The sequence below is a fragment of the Muntiacus reevesi genome, chromosome 1 (assembly GCF_963930625.1).
Source record: "Muntiacus reevesi chromosome 1, mMunRee1.1, whole genome shotgun sequence".
In the NCBI taxonomy this organism is placed as follows: domain Eukaryota; kingdom Metazoa; phylum Chordata; class Mammalia; order Artiodactyla; family Cervidae; genus Muntiacus; species Muntiacus reevesi.
The window spans coordinates 81154149-81175818 of NC_089249.1; the positions used below are offsets into that span (position 1 = coordinate 81154149).

Sequence of the window (21670 nt, forward strand, 5' to 3'; positions counted from 1 at the left end):
GCCAAGACCTTTAAACCAACAATCTCTCTCTAGAAAATTTTGTAAAGACAACTCAAAATGGTTTGACCATTCCTCAAAAAGTTAAACACACAGTTATCATATGACCCAGCAACTCCACCTTCAGATGCACACCCAGAAGAACTGAAAACACATATCTACACAAACACTTTTACACAAAATGCTCACAGCAGCATTCTTTATAATTGTCAAAAGGGAGAAACAACCTAGATGCCTATCAACAGATGGACGGATAAACAAAATGCAGACTATCCACACAGTGGAACATTAGCCCTAAAAAGGAATGGAGTACTGATTCATGTTCCAACATGGATGATGCCTGAAAGCATGCTAAGTAGAAGAAGCCAGTTATAAAAAGCCACATATTGTATGATTCCATTAATATGAAATTTCCAGAATAGACAAATCTGTAGAGATAGAAAGTAGATCAATGGTTGTCATGAGCTGGAAGAGGGCAAAACAGGGAATGACTGCTAATGGACACAATCTCCTTGGGAGTAACGAAAATATTCTAAAACTAGATTTTAGTGATGGTCGCATAGTACTAAAAAACATTGAGCTATACACTTTAAATAGGTAAATTGTATAGTGTGTGAAGTGAATTACATCCTAATAAAGCTCTTCAATGAAAGGGAAAAAAAAAAAAAAACCATTAGAAACCTGACCTAAATGATACAAATTCTGCCACATGTGGCCAACTTTGAAGACATCTGTTTTTGCCTGTGGCATTATTAAACATGACCTAGGAAATACCTAAAATGCCATGGCTTGTACTCAGCAATGGTTTCTGACACTTTCTGGCTCATTTCATTGGGGGGAAATATGGCCTGAGACATCGAAAGATGGGATCTTATATCCAAAAACAAATCCTATAGTAAAAGAGAAGGCTAGGCTATTAGCTAGCTATGGGGGAGCCCAGCTCCAGACTAAATCCTGTGCATAAGACCCCCAGGAACCCTAGACCTCCTTCCTTTGACTCATAACACATTTTCTGACGGTGGAAATATTGCTGAGGCTAATGTTATCTTAAAAAACCACTGACTCTCACAGATGTCATTAATAGGGAAAATGGCCTGTAATTAACATAAGGGTAATTCATCTGCCGGGGAAGATTTTTAAATGAGAACTTATTTATACAGATGATAATAAATGACCTTTCAATATCAAGAAATCTCAAAGAGTTTTACGTCTATTAATTAGTCCCACTCCTCTCTGTGGGGAGGTATTCATTTGCCCCATCTGCAGTTTATCTACTGGCTTAATGCCAAAGGGCTAAGCAGGAATGGAGGAACCTTCCTTTGTAAAATGAGCAGTCATCCTCCAGATCCTGTAGATTTCATCTCATTAAATATGCACCCAACATCTCAGCAGAAGGAAAAAGGAAGTCTAAGAGTTCCATGATAATTATCCTTAATGATTTGATTAAATAGGACAAGGAGACTCCCTGAAAAACTCTATTAGCTCAAAATAGTACCTGTCACACTCACTGGGCACTTCTGCATCCCAAAGAAATGGAAACCAAAGGCTTCCAATAGGGTCACAAGCTGTAGGAAAGGGGCAACTGGAGAAACTTCTTCAATCCCATTCTGTCCATTATAAAGGCAGAAGGATACTTTTTCTGTGCAGTATAAGCATCCATCTTGTCTCCCCCAATATATTACAAGCTCCTCCAGTGCAGAACCATTTAGGTACTGGAGAAGCATAGGAAAATAAATATTTGACTAGTTAAGCAACAGGAGGTTCTCCTTTCAAGGCTGGATTCCTTCACAGCATGTCATTAAGAAGTTACTTTGCTCTTACTCACTTCAGCTTTAGTGGAAAGCCATGTCTCTCATTGGAGAGTAGACCATCACCAGTCCTGTTCCAATGGAATCACTGTCACGCAGAGACTGCCAACAAGGGCTTCCAAACCAAGAAGTAGCTGCATGACCTTAAGAAAATTATTTATCCCTCTCTGAATGTCAGCTATCTTGTTTGAAAACTGATAATAGCCCCTGCCTCATGGAGTTGTGGAATTAAACAAGACATCATATATGAAATGCTTAACATAGAGCCTAGCACAATAAATTACCGTTTAAAAGCATCTTGCCTTTGAGACGACATGTCAACATTCCAACATGAATTTAAATAAAAGAAGCAAAACACATTGAAAAACGATGAATAAAAACAGCATTGGTCTTCATGCAATTTACAAACGCTAAGTAACAGAACACCATAATTGTCCTCTGGTTTCCCACAGAGGAAGACTGAAGAACACAAAGTCCTTAGCCCTTTATCAAATTCATGAACAGAATAAAGTTAAAATATAACCTCTGAAGCTCCTACTAATCCTAAGACTGCAATCATGGCATTTTAGAATGCTAATACCACAAAAACGTTTAGAGCTTAGTCCAACACGCTCCTCTAGTAGACAAAGAAACTCAAGACCGAGAGATTAAGCGATTTGCCCCAAATGACCCAGTCTGTTCCATGATTTCTTCAAATATGTGCTATTTCTAGCCCCTGCATTCTTCTATTCTCCCTCTAATTAGCCTCTCTCAATACTCATCAATGACAGGAGCAATTTTACTGCAGAGAAGGAGCCTGTGTTTCCCATCCTTGAGTGAGATTGAAAGTTCACTTAAGGGCAAAGACTGTGTCTTTCATCTCAATGCCTACCAAATGGCCCTCCACATTCTCACAGATCCCCACTGACTAACTGATTGAGCAACATAAACAGTTCTCTGCTTGTCTTATAGGAACTTCCTAAGTGTTAAGTGCATGCAGACATAGCGGATCCTACTGTTAAGAACATCATCTTTCTCTTGACTACATCAGGCAGAGAACTCTTCATCTAACCCAAAAAAACAGTTCCTGGGGAGCCCTGGAAGACGCCAACAGAAAGGAGCCTCAACGTTGCCCCTTTCTGTCACAGTAGCTGTTGTCTTTAACCCCTATTCACTTCACCTCCACTCCCTTTACTTATCTCTGGGGTCGCCAAAACTTCTCTGGGTTTTTGGTTCTAATAGACATATTAGAAGAGACATAACTCATAAGTTGAGACACAAAAGTAGAAGGAGAATATTTACATGATCCACCTCTCAATATTAAAGTTGTGACCAGCACTGTAAGAACTCCAACAGCAGAGGATGCGGGTTGGAGGTAGGGTGACAGAACTTCACAAGGCAGAAACCCTGTGGAATGTCAGTGGAGGAACGGAGTCTTCCACCCTGCTCGGCCCACTTCAGAAGTCACATTTCTTTAGTACACCCCAGTTCTCCCAGTTACACAGACTTGAAGATTTGGAGCTATCCCCTATCCCCTATGCCCTGAGTTCTCCACCTCCCCTGCCCTTATCTAACGTCCCCAAATCCCATCTTTCCTTCTATCATTTGCTGTTGTTGCTGTCATTGTTCAGTCGCCCAGTCATGTCTGACTCTTCGCAACCCCATGGACTGCAACATGCCAGGCCTCTCTGTCCCTCACCATCTCCTGGAGTTTGCCCAAGTTCATGTCCAGTGCATCAATGATGCCATCCAGCCATCTCATCCTCTAATGTCCTCTTCTCCTTCTTCTGCCCTCTTCTCCTATCATCCACTACCTCCCTATCATTTTGAACCTCTGCATCCAGGTCAAAGCCCTTATCACTTCCCACATGGGTCATATGATAAACTCCTAACTGGTCTCCCTTCTTGGACCGTTCCTCTTTCCAATCCATCCTGGACAGTACAGTCTAGAGTAGCGGTGCCCAATGTTTTTGGCACCAGGGACCAGTTTCATGGAAGAAAATTTTTCCACAGACAGGGAGTGGGTTGGGGGTGGTTCAGGCAGTAATGTGAGTGATGGGGAGCAGCAGATGAATCTTCACTCACTTCCCAATGGCTCATCTTCTGTTGTGCAGCCCAGTTTCAAACAGCCCATGGACCAGTACTGCTCTGCAGTCCAGTAGTTGGGGACCCCTGGTCTTAGGTGACCACTTCCCCCCAGGTTGCTCAGAACTCTCATAGTTTTAGCACTGCAAGTCTCATTTCCTGGGGAAACCCCACTAAAGCCAGAGGTGGAGGGGGCGTCTAGGGAGACAGCCGACAACCTTAACTGACCACAGTCTTCCCTCAAACAATGTTTTGCTCGTGTCACTTTCTTGATAAAATGTTCCCTGCACCCCATTTCTCATCAAAATAAACCTGAAAGCAGGCTCCAAAGCTGCCTCAGAGAATTTGTAAGAAAGCATATTGAGCTGGGTAAGGGAATGAGGATTCCAGGCCTGTCTTTAGCCAAAGCCCTGTGAGACCCTTGGCAAAGTCACTCAGTCTAGCTGGATCTCAGTTTCCTCATCTGTAAAATTAGGAAGCTGACTATATTTCCTTTCAGATACAAAATTCTGTAATTTTACTCTTCTGTATACCCTCTGCTCTAGCCAGACTCACCAACTCACTCTAATCAAAACACACCCTATGAATTCTCACCTTTGTACCTTTGGTCTTTCCCTTCTCCCATCAAGATTTCTCATTTTCTCATGCCCACCTGTATCTTCAAGGAACAACATAAACCCCCACCTTCTCAGGGAAGCCTAAGCTCAGTCCATGACGATTCCCTATGCTCCTGGGGTTTCTAACACTCAGCACTTCTCCTGTCCTGCTCCATGTGCTCAAAATCCTTCTGTATGTGAAGCTACTTTATTAGAACTGGACCAAAATATCTCTGTTCTTTTGTGATTCCTTTTCAGAATCCTGAGAACACAGTAAATAATAGCAAGTGTCATCACTAAAAACTGATTGATGTACAGATACCTAGGAAAAGGTCCAACCAGGGATCTAGATGTAACACAAATTAGAAAGGATAGGTAAATCTAGATTTTTTTTTTTGGCACTTTACACAAGATTTTCAAATGCCTCCATAATTCAATAGTTCATTTACTCCAAAAACGTTTACTAAGAATCTCCTGTTTTGCGATATTGCTGGCATGTCACAGGTACAGAGATGGAGAATAGAGACTCAGGTCTCTGACAAGTAGCTCTATTCACAGATATCATGAACTTCCACATTGTCCTTCAATTCTAACTTTTTAGCAAGAACTTAAAAGTCTCCGGTGGTGGCAGCTCCACCATCATCACACCCCTCCATCCAAAATTGGTCATATATCTAATTCTCCCTCTAGCCTCTAAAACTGTTAAATGAAAAATTTTTTAAAAGGGACTGCCCTGGTGGTCCAGTGGTTAAGAAGCCACCTGCCGGTGCATGGGACACAGGCTTGATCCCTGGTCCAGGAAGATCCCACATGTTGCAGAGCAACTAAGCCCATGTACCACAACTACCGAAGCCCAAGCACCCAGAGCCCATGGCGCCACAACAAGAGAAGGCACCACAATGAGAAGCCAGGGCACCATAACAAAGAGAAGCCCCCACTCACAGCAACTAAAGAAAGCCTATGCACAGCAATGAAGACCCAGCACAGTCTAAAATAAAAAAATATTTTTTTAAAAAATGGAAATGTAAAAAATATTAAAAATAGATCAATAGATTAAAACACACATATCCACTTCCACTGGGCTTCCCAGGTGGCACAGTGGTAAAGAATCTGCCTGCCAAAGCAGGAGACATGGGTTCAATCCTTGGATAAAGATGATACCCTGGAGAAAGAGGATAATACTGTCTCCTACGTTCTTGCCTGGAAAATGCCATGGACAGAGGAGCCAGGCGGGCTACAGTCCATGCGGTTGAAAAGAGTCAGACATGACCAAGCATGCACACGCGTGTGCGCGTGCAGACACACACATACACACACACACACACACCCCTACATTAGCAAAACCACCTGAAACAAATCTCTTCCAATAACTATGTCCTAGCTCTCTACCTAGAGTCTCTAGTCCCTGCTTTGACAGATTTTTGGGCTGTGACATGATTAGTATCCTTCTTTGGTATGATTTGACTGTTGCCCTCTTTTAGTCTTGATAAGTGACACATGCTAAGGATGTACTTAGCCCATGCCTCTGTCTTTTGGGACCCCTGCTGCAGGCATGATTCAAGAAGGAAATGGCAACCCACTCCAGTGTTCTTGCCTGGAGAATCCCAAGGACGGGGGAGCCTGGTGGGCTGCCGTCTATGGGGCCGCACAGAGTTGGACATGACTAAAGCAACTTAGCAGCAGCAGCAGCAGCTGCATGCATGCATACACACACACTCCTCTAATTAAATGGGGCCAGGACTTGAACAGTGTCACCTACTGTAATGACAACAGGTTCATGAGTAAATGGAGGAAGTAAATAAATCAAACGGTTTGCAGAGGGAGAGGTCAAGCTGGGCTGGGCCCACAGTGATTCAGGTTCTGCCACAGAATGGGTGTCTCCTGGGATGGTCTAGTAGGACAATTAAAACCCCTATAAATAGGATGTGTTTGCAGGTGTCCAGTATCCTCTCTGGCTTCTGAATCTTCTGCTGATACCTCCTCAAGCAGGTAAGACGTGCATGGGGAAGCAACAGCAGAATCCAAGAGCCTCTTGGTAGGGGCTGTGATGTGCTGGGCTGGGGAGGTCAAAGACTACTCCCTGTGGCCTTGGGTACCTTCCTGCTTCCTTTTTTGCCTCTATCTGAGAATATGATAGCTCAAGGCGGTGGGGGGAGGGATGTACTTCGGAGTCTGTAAAATACACATGCCATTGTTTCTCTGTGTCCTAGGCATCCCAAAATGAAGGACTAGAACTCTTGGTGGATAAATTAGTCCCCCATAGCGGAGCATTTCCCTTTTGTGCAAGTTAGGCCAGACCCAAGAGTTTAGGGCTCATTAGGGCCAAGGCTTCAGACCATGGGACCACAATAATATTCAAGTTTCACTGCAGTGAACTGCCATAAGGGACTCGCTTGTGCCCTGCAATTCATCCTATGCCACTCATCCTTAGAGGCATCACTGGCGTGCTTTTGGAAATTCAGTGTGCTTTGCAGTTAGGACTTCAGTCTAGAGGCCTGCAAACTCAGTAACTAGAATTTTTACATCATAAAAGAAATGTTATTGAGATGGAGATCCCAAAAGACTCCAGCCTCCCAACATAGCTCTGTAAACCTGTCTTTACATATTTCTTCTCATCTATGCAGTTAATTTAGCTTGCTATTTTTATCTATAACAGTTTTTATATCCACTTATTCTACTTGTGATATATTTATAATATTCCAACATGACCATGCAGGCCAGAAGCACTTGCTGGAATTTAGTCTCTCAGAAAGCTTCCTTGGCACATGGCAAGAGACCTCTAGCCTTCTTACCCACCTAACTGAAGCTCATTAGAACACTAAGGCCTTTTCAGAGGATCTGTTGAGTGCCCTCTTCAGTGTGTTGGTCATTGGTAGAAAATTGTGCCTTATCATACGGGCTTCTGGCCCTACCTCTATGGCCTTCCTGCTCTCCCTTCCTTTTTGTTCTAATATGAGCATTTCAATCAAGCAAGTCTCATCTGAAGTAGAAGATAAAGCATATAAAATCCCTATAATATTTTGTATTCTAGGATATCGTCTCTTTTTATAGCAGGTGACACATAGTTTTCACCTTTATTCCATTGTACACATGATATTTGGAGTCTGACTGTGGGTCAAAGAGAGTGAAGAGTATAGCTAACAAGGAGCTCTGTCATTTCTTAAATTTTTTTCCCTGACCAAGAGGGGCCACTTTTCCTCTGGAAATGCTGTCTCCTGGTCTTCATTATAAATATAGACAATATAATGTTTCTTCTTTTAGGTTCCTTCATCTTTGCCAAAATGACCGAACTCCTGAACAGCATACTCACCGTGATCAAGGTGTTCCAGAAATATGCCAAAGAGAATGGGGACTCAACCTCACTATGCAAGGAGGAGTTGAAGCATCTGCTCTTTGCTGAGTTTGGAGACATCCTCCGGGTAAGATGTTCAGACTCTGAGCCCCATGGAGACAAGTGTGAATTACACTGACACCTGCCTTTAGAACGTCATGCTTTTTGTTTTATTTGTTCATGATCTACTCTGTGACTAAAAGAATTTCAGGCAGCTCCTTAGTAGTTCTCTTCCAGCAAACACACACACACACACACACACAGATACATACTTCCTTGTATTTTAGTTCAAAGAAGAGGGAGTACAGCTTCAGGCTGGAAATCATTTCTCAGGAGAAAATCTAAGATTTGTATCTTGATTTCTATATTTAAGTGCTGTCCATACATCACATCATTCATTTGTTCAGTAAAGAGTCACTGAACATCTACTACATACCAGCACTATTCTGGGCATTGGGGATACAAACATGAATAAAACCAGCTTCCCCTCCCTCCAGGATCTCACAGTGTGGTTAGAAAAAACAGATGAACAAACAATTACAACAAAGCATGGGATGGAATGGGACAGCTTCCTCAAATGATTCAAAACAATTATTAATGAAGCTGATTTTAAATAAGTGTATCTACCCCTATTGTCATGCTCCCATTGGTCCAGCAAGGGATGAGATTCTGAGAAGCAGCTTATCAAAGACTAGAACCAAGCATAGACCACTTTAGATTAGTGATTTCTCAATCGAAGGTTTATGCAGGACTAAATGGACTGGGGCACAGATATTGATACTATCCATAGGAGAACATCTGATTTTTTGCTTGTTTTATCTTCACACAGAGACCAAATGACCCAGAGACTGTGGAAACCATCTTGAGCCTCTTGGATAGAAACAGAAACGAGCATGTTGATTTTCATGAATATCTCCTGATGGTGTTCCAGCTGGCCCAAGCCTGCTATCATAGTCTGAATAATGAATCAAGTGGAAATAGAACCTCTCAGCAAGAAAGGAAGCAGGAGGAAACACAAGATCATAAGATTCCAAGAAATACAGGCAGACAACACAGGAAGAGGCTTGAGGGAGAAAGGCAGGATTCCTGCCACAGTCAGTCTGAGAAACAAAGTCAGGATACCCACCAAGATCGATCTGAGAGAGAAGACAAGGACTCTCGCTATGGTCAGACTGAGGGACAACTCAGGGACTCTCACTATGGTCAGACTGAGAGACAGGATCAGGACTCCAGCTCTGGTCAAAGACTGAGTAATAAACCTGGCAGTGGCAATCCTGAAAGACAAGGCTATGTCCTTGCCCTAAATCAGTATGAGAAACAACTTCAAGATACTCATTATGGCCAATCTGATAGGCTTGGACAACAGTCAAGCTATGGCCAGTCTGGAAGACTTAGAGAGGACCCTAAGTATAGCCACACAAACCAACAGGAATCCAGCTCTTATAATGAACAGTCTGGAAGGCTGGGTCAGGAATCAGGCTGTGGTCAGAGAAATAGGCAAGAATTGGATTCTCAGTATGGCCAGACAGACAGACAAGGTCTGAGCTCTCACTATAGCCAGACAAGGTCAGACAGACAAGGCCAGAGTTACCATTATGATCAGACAGACAGACAAGGCCAGAGCTCTCACTATGGCCAGACAGACAAACAAGGCCTGAGCTCTCACTACGGCCAGACAGACAGACAAGGCCTGAGCACTCAATATGGTCAGAGAGACAGACAAGGCCTGAGTTCTCACTATGGCCAGACAGACAGACAAGGTCTGAGCTCTCAGTATGGTCAGACAGATAGACAAGGTCTGAGCTCTCGTGATGGTCAGATGGACAGACAAGGCCTGAGCTCTCACTATGGCCAGACAGAGAGAGAAGGCCTGAGCACTCAATATGGTCAGAGAGACAGACAAGGCCTGAGTTCTCACTATGGTCAGACAGACAGACAAGGCCTGAGCTCTCACGATGGTCAGACAGACAGACAAGGCCTGAGCTCTCAGTATGGTCAGACAGACAGACAAGGCCTGAACTCTCAGTATGGCCAGACAGACAGACAAGGCTGGAGCTCTCAATATGATCAGACAGACAGACAAGGCCTGAACTTTCACGATGGTCAGGCAGACAGACAAGGCCAAAGATCTCACTATGATCAGACAGACAGACAAGGCCTGAGCTCTCACTATGGTCAGACAGACAGACAAGGTCTGAGCTCTCACTATGGTCAGACATACAGACAAGGCCAGAGTTCCCATTATGATGAGACAGACAGACAAGGCCTGAGCACTCGATATAGTCAGACAGACAGACAAGGTGTGAACTCCCAATACGGTCAGTCAGAGACTGGTGAAACTAGGCAAAATAGGTGCTTCCAAGGGAGCGAGGGAACAAGCAGAGACTCACACATTGAGCAATCAGGAAGGCCAGGAAGACCAAGTCAACAGACTCAAGGACAGGAAGTAAACCGAAATCAGAGACAGAGATTCCAGACTAGGGAAGGGCAGCAGAACAGTCACCAGGCATGGGAGTCCGGAGAGGATAGCCAACACAAACTAGTAGCACAAATTCAGCAAGAAAGGCCACCCTGTCACAAAGGGAGAGGCTGGCAATCACACAGTAGTGAGCAGGGCCACAGACAGGACCAGACCAGGCAGAGTCATGGTGAGAAGCAGAGTCACCAGGCAGAGGAAGAGCAGGACCACCAGAGCTGCAGTAGACACAGTCATGAGGGTCAGGAGACTCCATGTGAAACATGGGACAGGGAAACCCATAAAGATGAGCAGACCCGTCAGCGACGAGACAGGCAGACCCATGAAGATGAGCAGACCCGTCAGCGACGAGACAGGCAGACCCATGAAGATGAGCAGACCCGTCAGAGACGAGACAGGCAGACCCATGAAGATGAGCAGACCCGTCAGAGACGAGACAGGCAGACCCATGAAGATGAGCAGACCCGTCAGCGACGAGACAGGCAGACCCATGAAGATGAGCAGACCCGTCAGCGACGAGACAGGCAGACCCATGAAGATGAGCAGACCCGTCAGAGACGAGACAGGCAGACTCATGAGGATCAGCAGACCAGTCAGAGACGAGACAGGCAAACCCGTGAAGATGAGCAGACCCGTCAGAGACAAGACAGGCAGACTCATGAGGATCAGCAGACCCGTCAGAGACGAGACAGGCAGACTCATGAAAAGGATCAAAACTGTCAACAACAACAGGATAGGCAAACCCATAAGGATAAAGAGAGGGATCAAGAGTCCCAGTATCAACAATCCCATGGGACCCAGCAAGGATGTGCCAACAGAGAAAAATTCCATACGAGTGAAGATGGCCAGAGTCCAAGTTCCCAAGGAAGACGCAGTGACCTGGCCTTCCATCCAACCCAGAATGCTGGGAGGCCCCAAAGAAGAGAACAGGGTGAAAGTCACCCTATCAAGGCAACTATTGCTCCCAATCCACTCTATGACTACGTACAAGAGCAGAAAGGGGTTTGGCACTAGGCTGTACATTGCACCAAGAGCTAAAGCAACATGAAGCCAAGGAAGAAATCTACACATCAAATTCATTCTTAGTTTTGCTTAAGAGATTGAAAATATGTATCTTCATTCTCTCCTCTACTCTATCTAACCACAAGGATGCTTTTAGGAACTAGTATTCACTTCTAGGGCATTTCAGTTCTTTGATCAGCAATTCCAGGGTGCTCTGGCTCGGTAAAATCTGAATGGTAAATTGGGTGAAATAATCAGATCCCAATTTTGATTTGGGGATTGAAATTTAATTTGGGGATTTAAATCATTTCCTGGTTTGTTCCCTGTGTAGGTGGGACATGACTGAATCATCGAAAGGTATGAATTTCACCCAAAAGTTCAGAAACAGGAAAGGCATTCTGAAGAAAAACATTATAACCTGAGGAGAGGATACCAGGACTGAGAGAGCTCTTGTGGCTAAACCATCAAGAATTGCAAGCCTCGTAGCCTACACTAAAATGAAATACAGTGAGAGGCTGTTAGATGTCCACAACACCCCCATGCCCATATCTCTACCCCTCATCACAACTGGCCACTGAGCTCCAATCATGAGAGCTGATTGGATTGATTCCAGTTCGATGCCTTTTAGTTTCAGATCACATGAAACAGAGAGAAAACATATCATCTGTTGGCAGATTCCAACAAGCCAACATTGTTGATCCCTAGCTCCTGGAGCCTGAAAACCTTTCATGAGAAAGTCTATGGAATTGTATTAAAATACCCAATAAATGATTGGTGAGCATCAACCTCAGTGACTCTTTCTTCTTCACTATGGGGCCATCCTAAATATCATTTTCAGCTCCTTTCACTGCAGAGGAGTCAAATTTGACCCCTTCCACTCATTCAGCTCCAGATTCAAGTGATCATTGTGTGTGTGTGTGCTTAGTTATTCAGTTGTGTCTGACTCTTTGTGACCCCATAAACTGTAGCCCACCAGCCTCCTCTGTCCATGGGATCCTCCAGGCAAGAATACTGGAGAGGGTTGCCACTTGCTTCTCCAGGGGATCTTCCTGACCCAGGGATTGGACTCAGGTCTCTTGCATTGTAGGCAGATTCTTTACCATCTGAGCCACCAGGGAAGCCCATAAGTGATCATTAAGTCTTGTCAACTCAACATCTACCACACTGCTTAAATCTCTTCCCACTTCTCCATTTCCACCACCTTAACCTCCCTTCTCTTCAGTGACCTGAGAATAAAGTTCATATTCCTTAGCATGGCACACAGGACCTCCACAATCTAACCCAGATGACCTACCCAGCCTAATCTCATGAAAGACCCCTCCAAGGAGTATTTAATACTTTTTTTAGTATACCATAGACTTTCAATAATTCATATTTTTAATAAACAATTCAACAGCCTGGAATACCTTCCCCCCTCTTTCAGTCTGGCAAAAACCTCAGCATCCTCTGTGTCCAACTAAAATATCACATCTACGGGCAGCCTCCCTGAATACTCCAAGCACTCCTTCCCCTGAATTTTTACTCATTCCTGCGATATAGTTTGTTACACTACAGTAATTATCTCCCCTACCAAACTGGAAATAAGACCGTATCTTACTCAAACTTGTACTACTTAGCACTTAATGCCTGAAGTTTAGTGGCCCTCATCATTTGTTGAATAAATAGGCAGATGGAGAAAATTAATCTGACCTCAGAATAAATTCAACTGAATATTTATAAGGCCCTTCCTATCTATTATGCAGTAATAGGCAAGGGAAATTAATGAGACCCTTATTCAGCAAGTGAATGGAAAAATAACCTCTTTGGATATTTTAATCAAAAGGGGATTTAGTGCCCAGAATTATATGGGTTGAATCATTGAAAAATAGGAAGCAACTTCTGGAACTATTGGGTTCAATACATCACCAGTGCTGCAGTTAAGGAATGAGAAAGCTGGAATCCAGAAGTGGCCTCGCATTGCTGCCAAAATTGCCTATCAACATCCATAACTCCATAACCTTATTTGCCAAGAGAAATAGCCCAAGTCACATACCTGATAAAATGTAATTCATATCTAAAACTCTAGCATAAGGGAGTCTAGGAAACACAGAAGTAGATAAGAATGGATACTGAAGACTATCAGATCATCTTCACAATAAGAAGGGTATAAAAATTCATAACAATTCCTTTCCTGAAGAAGATTCCGATCTAATAGCAAGAAATATGTGTACAGCAAAAAAAACATTAAATAAGACAAAATGTCCTAATTGTACTTAATTGTATGAAAATTGCTGCCATGACACCAAGAAGGGAGTAGCACTGCTTGAAAAGGTTTTTAAAAGGCTTTACAAGGAAAGCATCTAAACTAGGGCCATGAACCTAGGAGAGAGGGGATGAGAAAGGTCACAGCTTGTCCTGGGCCTTGAGCTCAATGGGGAGGCCCATATGCTGGCTGCTGTTTAAATGGCATAATTGTTCATAGGTAAGATGGGTATTCTTCACAAATGTTCTCCACAACTTAGACTCGCCCCAGAAAGCTAAAGCAGTGGGTGGAGAATAAACCAGGGTGAGTGGTCTTAAAGTCTGGAAGCTATTCAGGGGTCATGGAGGCTCTCAGTGGGTCAGCCAGGCAGTAAAGAATGGGAGCAATTAAGGCAACCAGGCTGGGAAACAGCACAAGTAAATATAACAAAGGAAAGCCTAGGAAAGTTTGATGAAGCAAAGGTATGCACACACAAAGAGAGTCATAAAGAGATATAAAAAGAGTCAAAGCTGAAAGGGCCAAGTAAGCTACATAATGGAGGACCTCAAAATCTACCATGAAGCCTTTCTATCTGGAATTTTTTCTTTCTGTTAATAGTAGGAGCCACAAAGTTTTCTTAGCAGAAGATGAGAGAAAAACTGGCAGGACATGTTTGGGATGGAAAGAAACAGCTAATGTAAGGACGGAGTTAGGTGTAGCCCTCATAGTCAACAAAAGAGTCGAAAATGCAGTACTTGGGTGCAATCTCAAAAACGACAGAATGATCTCTGTTTGTTTCCAAGGCAAACCATTCAATATCACAGTAATCCAAGTCTATGCCCCAACCAGTAATACTGAGGACGCTGAAGTTGAACAGTTCTATGAAGACTTACAAGACCTTCTAGAACTAACACCCAAAAGAGATGTCCTTTTCATTATAGGGGACTGGAATGAAAAAGTAGGAAGTCAAGAGATAGCTGGAGTAACAGGCAAATTTGGCCTTGGAATACAAAATGAAGCAGGGCAAAGGCTAACGAGTTTTGCCAAGAGAATGCACTTGTCAAACCAAACACCCTCTTCCAACAACACGAGAGAAGACTCGACATACAGTCATCACCAGATGGTCAATATCAAAATCAGATTGATTATGTTCTTAGCAGCCAAAGATGGAGAAGCTCTATACAGTTAGCAAAAACAAGACCAGGAGCTGACTGTGGCTGAGATCATGAACTGAACTCCTTATTGCCAAATTCAGACTTAAATTTAAGAAAGTAGGGGAAACTACTGGACTATCCAGGTATGACCTAAATCAAATCCCTTATGATTATACACTGGAAGTGACAAATAGATTCAAGGGCTTAGATCTGACAGACCGAGTGCCTGAAGAACTATGGACGGAGGTTCATGACATTGTACAGGAGACAGGGATCAAGACCATCCACAAGAAAAAGAAAGGCAAAATGGTTGTCTGAGCAGGCCTTACTAATAGCTGTGGAAAGAAGAGAACTGAAAAGCAAAGGAGAAAAGGAAAGATATACCCATTTGAATGCAGAGTTCCAAAGAATAGCAAGGAGAGATAAGAAAGTCTTCCTCAGTGATCAGTGCAAAGAAATAGAGGAAAACAATAGAATGAGAAAGACTAGAGATCTCGTCAAGAAAATTAGAGATACCAAGGGAACTCTTCATGCAAAGATGGGCACAATAAAGGACAGAAATGGTATGGATCTAACAGAAGCAGAAGATATTAAGAAACGATGGCAAGAATACACAGAAGAACTGTACAAAAAAGATCTTCACAACCCAGATCATCACGATGCTGTGATCACTCACCTAGAGCCAGACATCCTGAAATGAGAAATCAAGTGGGCCTTAGGAAGCATCACTATGAACAAAGCTAGTGGAGGTGATGGAATTCCAGTGGAGCTATTTCAAATCCTAAAAGATGATGCTGCACTCAATTTGCCAGAATGTTTGGAAAACTCAACAGTGGTCAGAGGACTGGAAAAGGTCAGTTTTCATTCCAATCCCAAAGAAAGGCAATGCCAAAGAATGCTCAAACTACCACACAATTGCACTCATCTCACACACTAGTAAAGTAATGCTCAAAATTCTCCAAGCCAGGCTTCAACAGTATGTGAACTGTGAACTTCCAGATGTTCAAGCTGGATTTCAAAAAGGCAGAGGAACCAGAGATCAAATTGCCAACATCCATTGGATCATCAAAAAAGTGAGAAAGTTCCAAAAAAACATCTACTTCTGCTTTATTGACTATGCCAAAGCCTTTGACTGTGTGAATCACAACAAACTGTGGAAAATTCTTAAAGAGATGGGAATACCAGACCACCTGATCTGCCTCCTGAGAAATCTGTATGCAGGTCAAGAAGCAACAATTAGAACTGGACATGGACCAACAGACTGATTCCAAATTGGGAAAGGAGTATGCCAAGGCTATGTATTGTCACCCTGCTTATTTAACTTATATGCAGAATACATCATGCAAAATGCTAGGCTGGATGAAGCACAAGCTGGAATCAAGACTGCCAACAGAAATATCAATAACCTCAGATATGCAGATGACACCACCCTTATGGCAGAAAGTGAAGAGGAACTAAAGAGCCTCTTGATGAAAGTGAAAAAGGAGAGTGAAAAAGCTGGCTTAAAACTCAACACTCAGAAAACTACGATCATGGCATCTGGTCAATCACTTCGGGGCAAATAGATGGGGAAACAATGGAAACAGTGACAGACTTTATTTTGGGGGGCTCCAAATCATTGTGGATGGTGACTGCAGCCATGAAATTAAAAGATGCTTGCTCCTTGGAAGAAAAGCTATGACCAACCTAGACAGCATACTAAAAAGCAGAGACAATACTTTGCCAACAAAGGTCCATCTAGTCAAAGCTATGGTTTTTCCAGTAGTCATGTATGGATGTGAGAGTTGGACCATAAAGAAAGCTGAGCACTGAAGTATTGATGCTTTTAAACTGTGGTGTTTGAGAAGACTCTTGAGAGTCCCTTGGACAGCAAGGAGATCAAACCAGTCAATCCTAAAGGAAATCATTCCTGAATATTCTTTGGAAGGACTGATGTTAAAGCTGAAATTCCAATATTTTCGCCACCTGATGTGAAGAACTGACTCATTGGAAAAGACCCTGATGCTAGGAAAGATTTAAGGCAGCAGGAGAAGTGGATGTCAGAGGATGAGATGGTTGGATGGCATCACTGACTCGATGGACATGAGTTTGAGCAAGTTCCAAGAGTTGGTGATAGACAGGGAAGCCTGGCATGCTGCAGTCCGTGGGGTTTCAAAGAGTCAGACATGACTGAGCAACTGAATTGAACTAGGTGAACTTGATCTGTATAACTTCCCCATCACAGGTACAACCTAAGCCCATGCAGGCCTTGGAACATGGCAGACTGGGGGACTATCTAAGCTGAGCCCCAAAGCCAAAGATGAGAAGTGGGGGTCTGCCCTTAAGAGGGTGTGAAAGGAGGGAGGAGAAACATTTTAATGTGTTACAGGCTAACCAGAAGTAGACTCTGCCACCAGCAAAAAAAAAAAAAAATGAAAAAAAAAAGCAGCTCTCTGTATCTAAACCATAGAGCAACCTTCCAAATTTTCTCAAGTGAAAATGAAGTCTGTCCCTCTTAAGCACCATCTTTTCTCAAACTCTGAGAGAATCATGAAAACTGTGAAGATAACTCACAGCGCTTCCTTCAAATATACCTAAATTAGAAAGGGACATCATTTCCCTGCAGAAAACTGTTCTTTATTTCACTGCAGCCTAACTTTCTTCCCCTTGGGACTGACTCCTGAGCTGTTTTCTCCTCTAACTATGGGTTATTTTATCCTGTCCTTTGGTTTTAAATGTGTCAGTATTTCTGAGGCTCTCCAATATTCATCTCTAACGTCTTTTCTAAACTCCAGGCTCACATATTCCCCAATAATCTACTTGGCATTTCCACCTGGACATCTAAATAGCATCTCAGTCCTAGCATTCCCAAACAGAACTCTCGATTTAACTTGTTTCTCCTTTGATGTCCCCCATTTTAGTAAGTCGGTAGCACCATCCACAATGATCAGGCAAAAACCTAAGGTATATACTTCGTTCTAATCATTCATTCTTCCCAAATCAAACTCATCAACAAGTCCTTCTGTTTCTATCTCAAAATATAGTGTGGCCCAAATTCACCATCATCATCATGTCTAGTCCTAACACCCCCATCACCACCATCTCTCTCCTGGAATACAGCAGTAGCTTCCTGACGGAGGTCCTTACTCCTCTGTGAAATGTAACCACATCATGTCACTCCCCTGCTTAAAATTCTTGACAGTTTCTCACCACACTGACAATAAAATTCAACAGTTTTCCCAGGGCCTTTCTACGTTGGGACTCTTCCAGACCTCATCTTTCAACACTCTCTTGTACAGTCACCAACCATTCTAGCCTTCTTTGATTCTGGTGGGATAAGCTGATTCCTATTTAGAGCAGCTAATTTTTTTGGTCTGGAATGGGCATCTCCCTGATTTATGTGGCTGCCTTCTTATTTCATCTAGGTATCAACTAAAGAGTATACCTCCTCAGAGAAGCTTTCTGTAGCATTTAATCTAAAAGAAGAGTCTTCCAATCACTCTCAATCACATCCTCTTCTTTTTGCTGCTATTGTCACCACTTTTCATATCTGGTACTTTGTTTTTATATTACTTGTTTATAGTTATTTCCCCTCAGTTTGAACTTAAGGCCCACAATAACAAGGATTTTGTTTGTCCTGTTTGCCACTGTACCCTCTACATCAAAAACAGTGGTTGCTTCAAAATGATTTTAGACTCTACCCTCCTCCTTTGCCATATAAGGCAATGAGACAGAAGCAAGTTTCTAACATAGAAGGCTTGAAGATGATGGAACAACAAAGATGATGAAAGAACAAAGATGCTTCTAAATAAAGTGTGTATATGGCGTGGGAGGGGGCCAGGAACTCAGGGTTTGCAGCCCTTTATAGTAAAGCATGATAAAGCACCTCTAGTGGGTGGCACAGACAGTGCCCATCTGATCTGATTTTTCACATAGTATTTTTTATTTATCACATAGTACTTTGAAATGAAATTTGTTACCTGCATTCCCTGATTTCTCTCTGTAACATTTAGCAAGGGAGGCATGCATGCACACACACACACACACACACACACACACACACACACACACACACACACACACACACACACAAACTGGCTGATCATGGTACATGCCCAATAAGCGTATGTGTCGACTGAATGCTCAAAGAAGCCCTCTGTGATCTGGTTGCAGTCTACATTTGCAACTTGGTTGCCAACAACACCCCAATATGCCACCTAGACTCCAACTTAACTAGCCAACTTCGCACCATTTATACTTTGGAAGCAAACTGGAGAAATTATATTATCATATGGGGTTCTAGCGCCACCTACTGATCACTGGATTCCCTGTGTCCTTGCTGCTATTCAGTTGCTAAGCAGTGTCTGACTCTTTGAGACCCCACGCACTATAGACTGTGAGGCTCCTCTGTCCAGGGGATTTCCCTGTGTTCTTAGATGGCTAGAAAAAAATGACAACTGCTAATCAGGTCACAGTTTGGCACTCTCTGCCCAGTGAACAAGTAAGACTCTTGTCATATGTACTGGTCACCAGTTTCTACTACAGCAGCTATCACCCCTAACTGTGCAGTGCATCATATAAGTAGCCTACTCAGTTAAAAGCAGCAGTTTGGGAGTCCAATAGAAGTGAGTTCCAATCTTGATCCAACTACTCAACTTTTGTATTCCTTGATCCTCAGTTTCCTCATTTAAAAATTCTGATAATAATATCGTCTTCATAGGATGGCTGTAAGGATCTGCAGAGCACCTCACATGGCACCTGGCACATTCTAGGCACTGCTGCTGCTGCTAAGTCGCTTCAGTCGTGTCTGACTCTGTGAGACCCCATAGATGGCAGCCCACCAGGCTCCTCCGTCCCCAGGATTCTCCAGGCAAGAATACTGGAGTGGGTTGCCATTTCCTTCTCCATTCTAGGCACTAGATAACTGCAAAGATACAACCCTTGCCTTAAAAGAGCTTGGATTAGTCAGGGTTAGAGTAAAGGCTGAGCTATGCATGTAAGTAAAGATGCTATAATTCAATGTACAAAAATTTTTGATCACTTCATGCAGATCAAGTACTGTAACTGCAGGTGGTAAGATGATAAGAAAGAAAGCACCATGGATTCTCAAAAGAGGGACAGATATATGCAGGTGGGGCAAAATAAGTATCTTCAGGGTAGAGGAAGCATCTGTCTTGGACTTTAGTGAATGATTAGGATTTAAACAAGCAGTGGATTTATTTAACTAAGATTGTACTCATTCTTAAAATCTCACTTCAAACGTCATCTCCATAAAGCCATCCCCCACACCTACCTTAGTCATTAATATTTCCACTCCACCTGTCTGCTCCTACTATTATCAATCCTCTTGTGGGATTCTAATTCATTCCACTTATTTTAAAGTTCATAATTAACAAGTCTGTCTTTCACACTGTCTTCCACACACTTCCCTAAAGCCAAGTAAATCATTAATAGTATGCATTTATAAGACCCCACAGTGCGATGCCTACTAGTAACAGTAATATTTACATACATATAAGGTGGGGACTGCAGTTCACAAGTCTCAGATTCATTCATTCACCCAGCGAACACTGATGACTTAAGTTTGCTGGACACTATGCTGGGCACTGGGGGATACAGAGGCAGGGCGTCTGTCATCAAGAATTCACAATCTCTGCAGCAGGAAGACAATCACAACACCCCGTGATGGGTCTAAGAGAAAAAACAATTGTTTGCAGATACAGGTAAAAAAACAATAGCCATCACTAACTCTCCCTAAGCACATCACTAGCTTCCCCTGAGTGTGTGTCGGGGACAATGGTGAGTGCTCACATGCCTTATTCCATGGAATCCTCTCACAAACCCTAGTAAATTTGGTGCTTTTCATCTTGTCCACTTTATAGATGAGAAATTCAAGGCAAGGAGAGATTAAGGAACTTCCTCCAAAGTCATGTATCTTGTAAGTGACAAGAACAAAATTCAAATCCAGACCTGACCTCTGAATTCCATGTTTTAAAATATTTTATTGCTTTCCACCCCAATGAAAACAGCCTACTCAATGAATACTGTAATTTGTGGAACAGAATCTGGCATGTAACTGCCATGTCAACCAGTCTGGGCTAGAACTGCTAAACACAAGGCACATTACTAGTACTGTAGAGGGCACAAATACGCAAAATTATCCCTGCCCCCGAGGAGCTCATAGTCTACTGAGAGATGTAATGTATATAAATCAGTACGCTTAATCCATAGAACACTCTGACAGGCCTGTAATCAAGCACAAGGACCAAGAGAGAAAAAAAAACCTCTATCTGAGTGGGGAATGCTAGACAGAGGGTTTCTTGCTGGAAGAATCACTTGGCCTGGCCTTTAAGGATGATTCAAGGGATTAGATCTGATAGACCGAGTGCCTGAAGAACTATGGATGGAGATTCATGACATTGTACAGGAGACAGGGATCAAGACCATCCACAAGAAAAAGAAAGGCAAAAAGGCAAAATAGTTGTCTGAGCAGGCCTTACTAATAGCTGTGGAAAGAAGAGAACTGAAAAGCAAAGGAGAAAAGGAAAGATATACCCATTTGAATGCAGAGTTCCAAAGAATACCAAAGAGAGATAAGAAAGCCTTCCTCAGTGATCAGTGCAAAGAAATAGAGGAAAACAATAGAATGAGAAAGACTAGAGATCTCTTCAAGAAAATTAGAGATACCAAGGGAACTCTTCATGCAAAGATGGGCTCAATAAAGGACAGAAATGGTATGGACCTAACAGAAGCAGAAGATATTAAGAAACAGTGGCAAGAATACACAGAACTGTACAAAAAAGATCTTCACAACCCAGATCATCATGATGCTGTGATCACTCACCTAGAGCCAGACATCCTGGAATGAGAAGTCAAGTGGGCCTTAGGAAGCATCACTATGAACAAAGCTAGTGGAGGTGATGGAATTCCAGTGGAGCTATTTCAAATCCTAAAAGATGATGCTGCACTCAATTTGCCAGCATATTTGGAAAACTCAACAGTGGTCAGAGGACTGGAAAAGGTCAGTTTTCATTTCAATCCC

General features: G+C 42.9%; 1 protein-coding gene across 1 annotated transcript in view; it reads left to right on the forward strand.

The window, feature by feature from the left end:
* Positions 1-7746: 7746 nt before the first annotated feature.
* LOC136176671 (trichohyalin-like) overlaps positions 7747-21670 on the forward strand; it is a 43861-nt gene continuing 29937 nt past the window's right edge. Inside the window, exons 1-2 of the mRNA XM_065947185.1 lie at positions 7747-7884; positions 8626-11274. Of these exons, the coding sequence (XP_065803257.1) occupies positions 7747-7884; positions 8626-11274 (2787 nt within the window). The remainder of the gene's footprint in view (positions 7885-8625; positions 11275-21670) is intronic.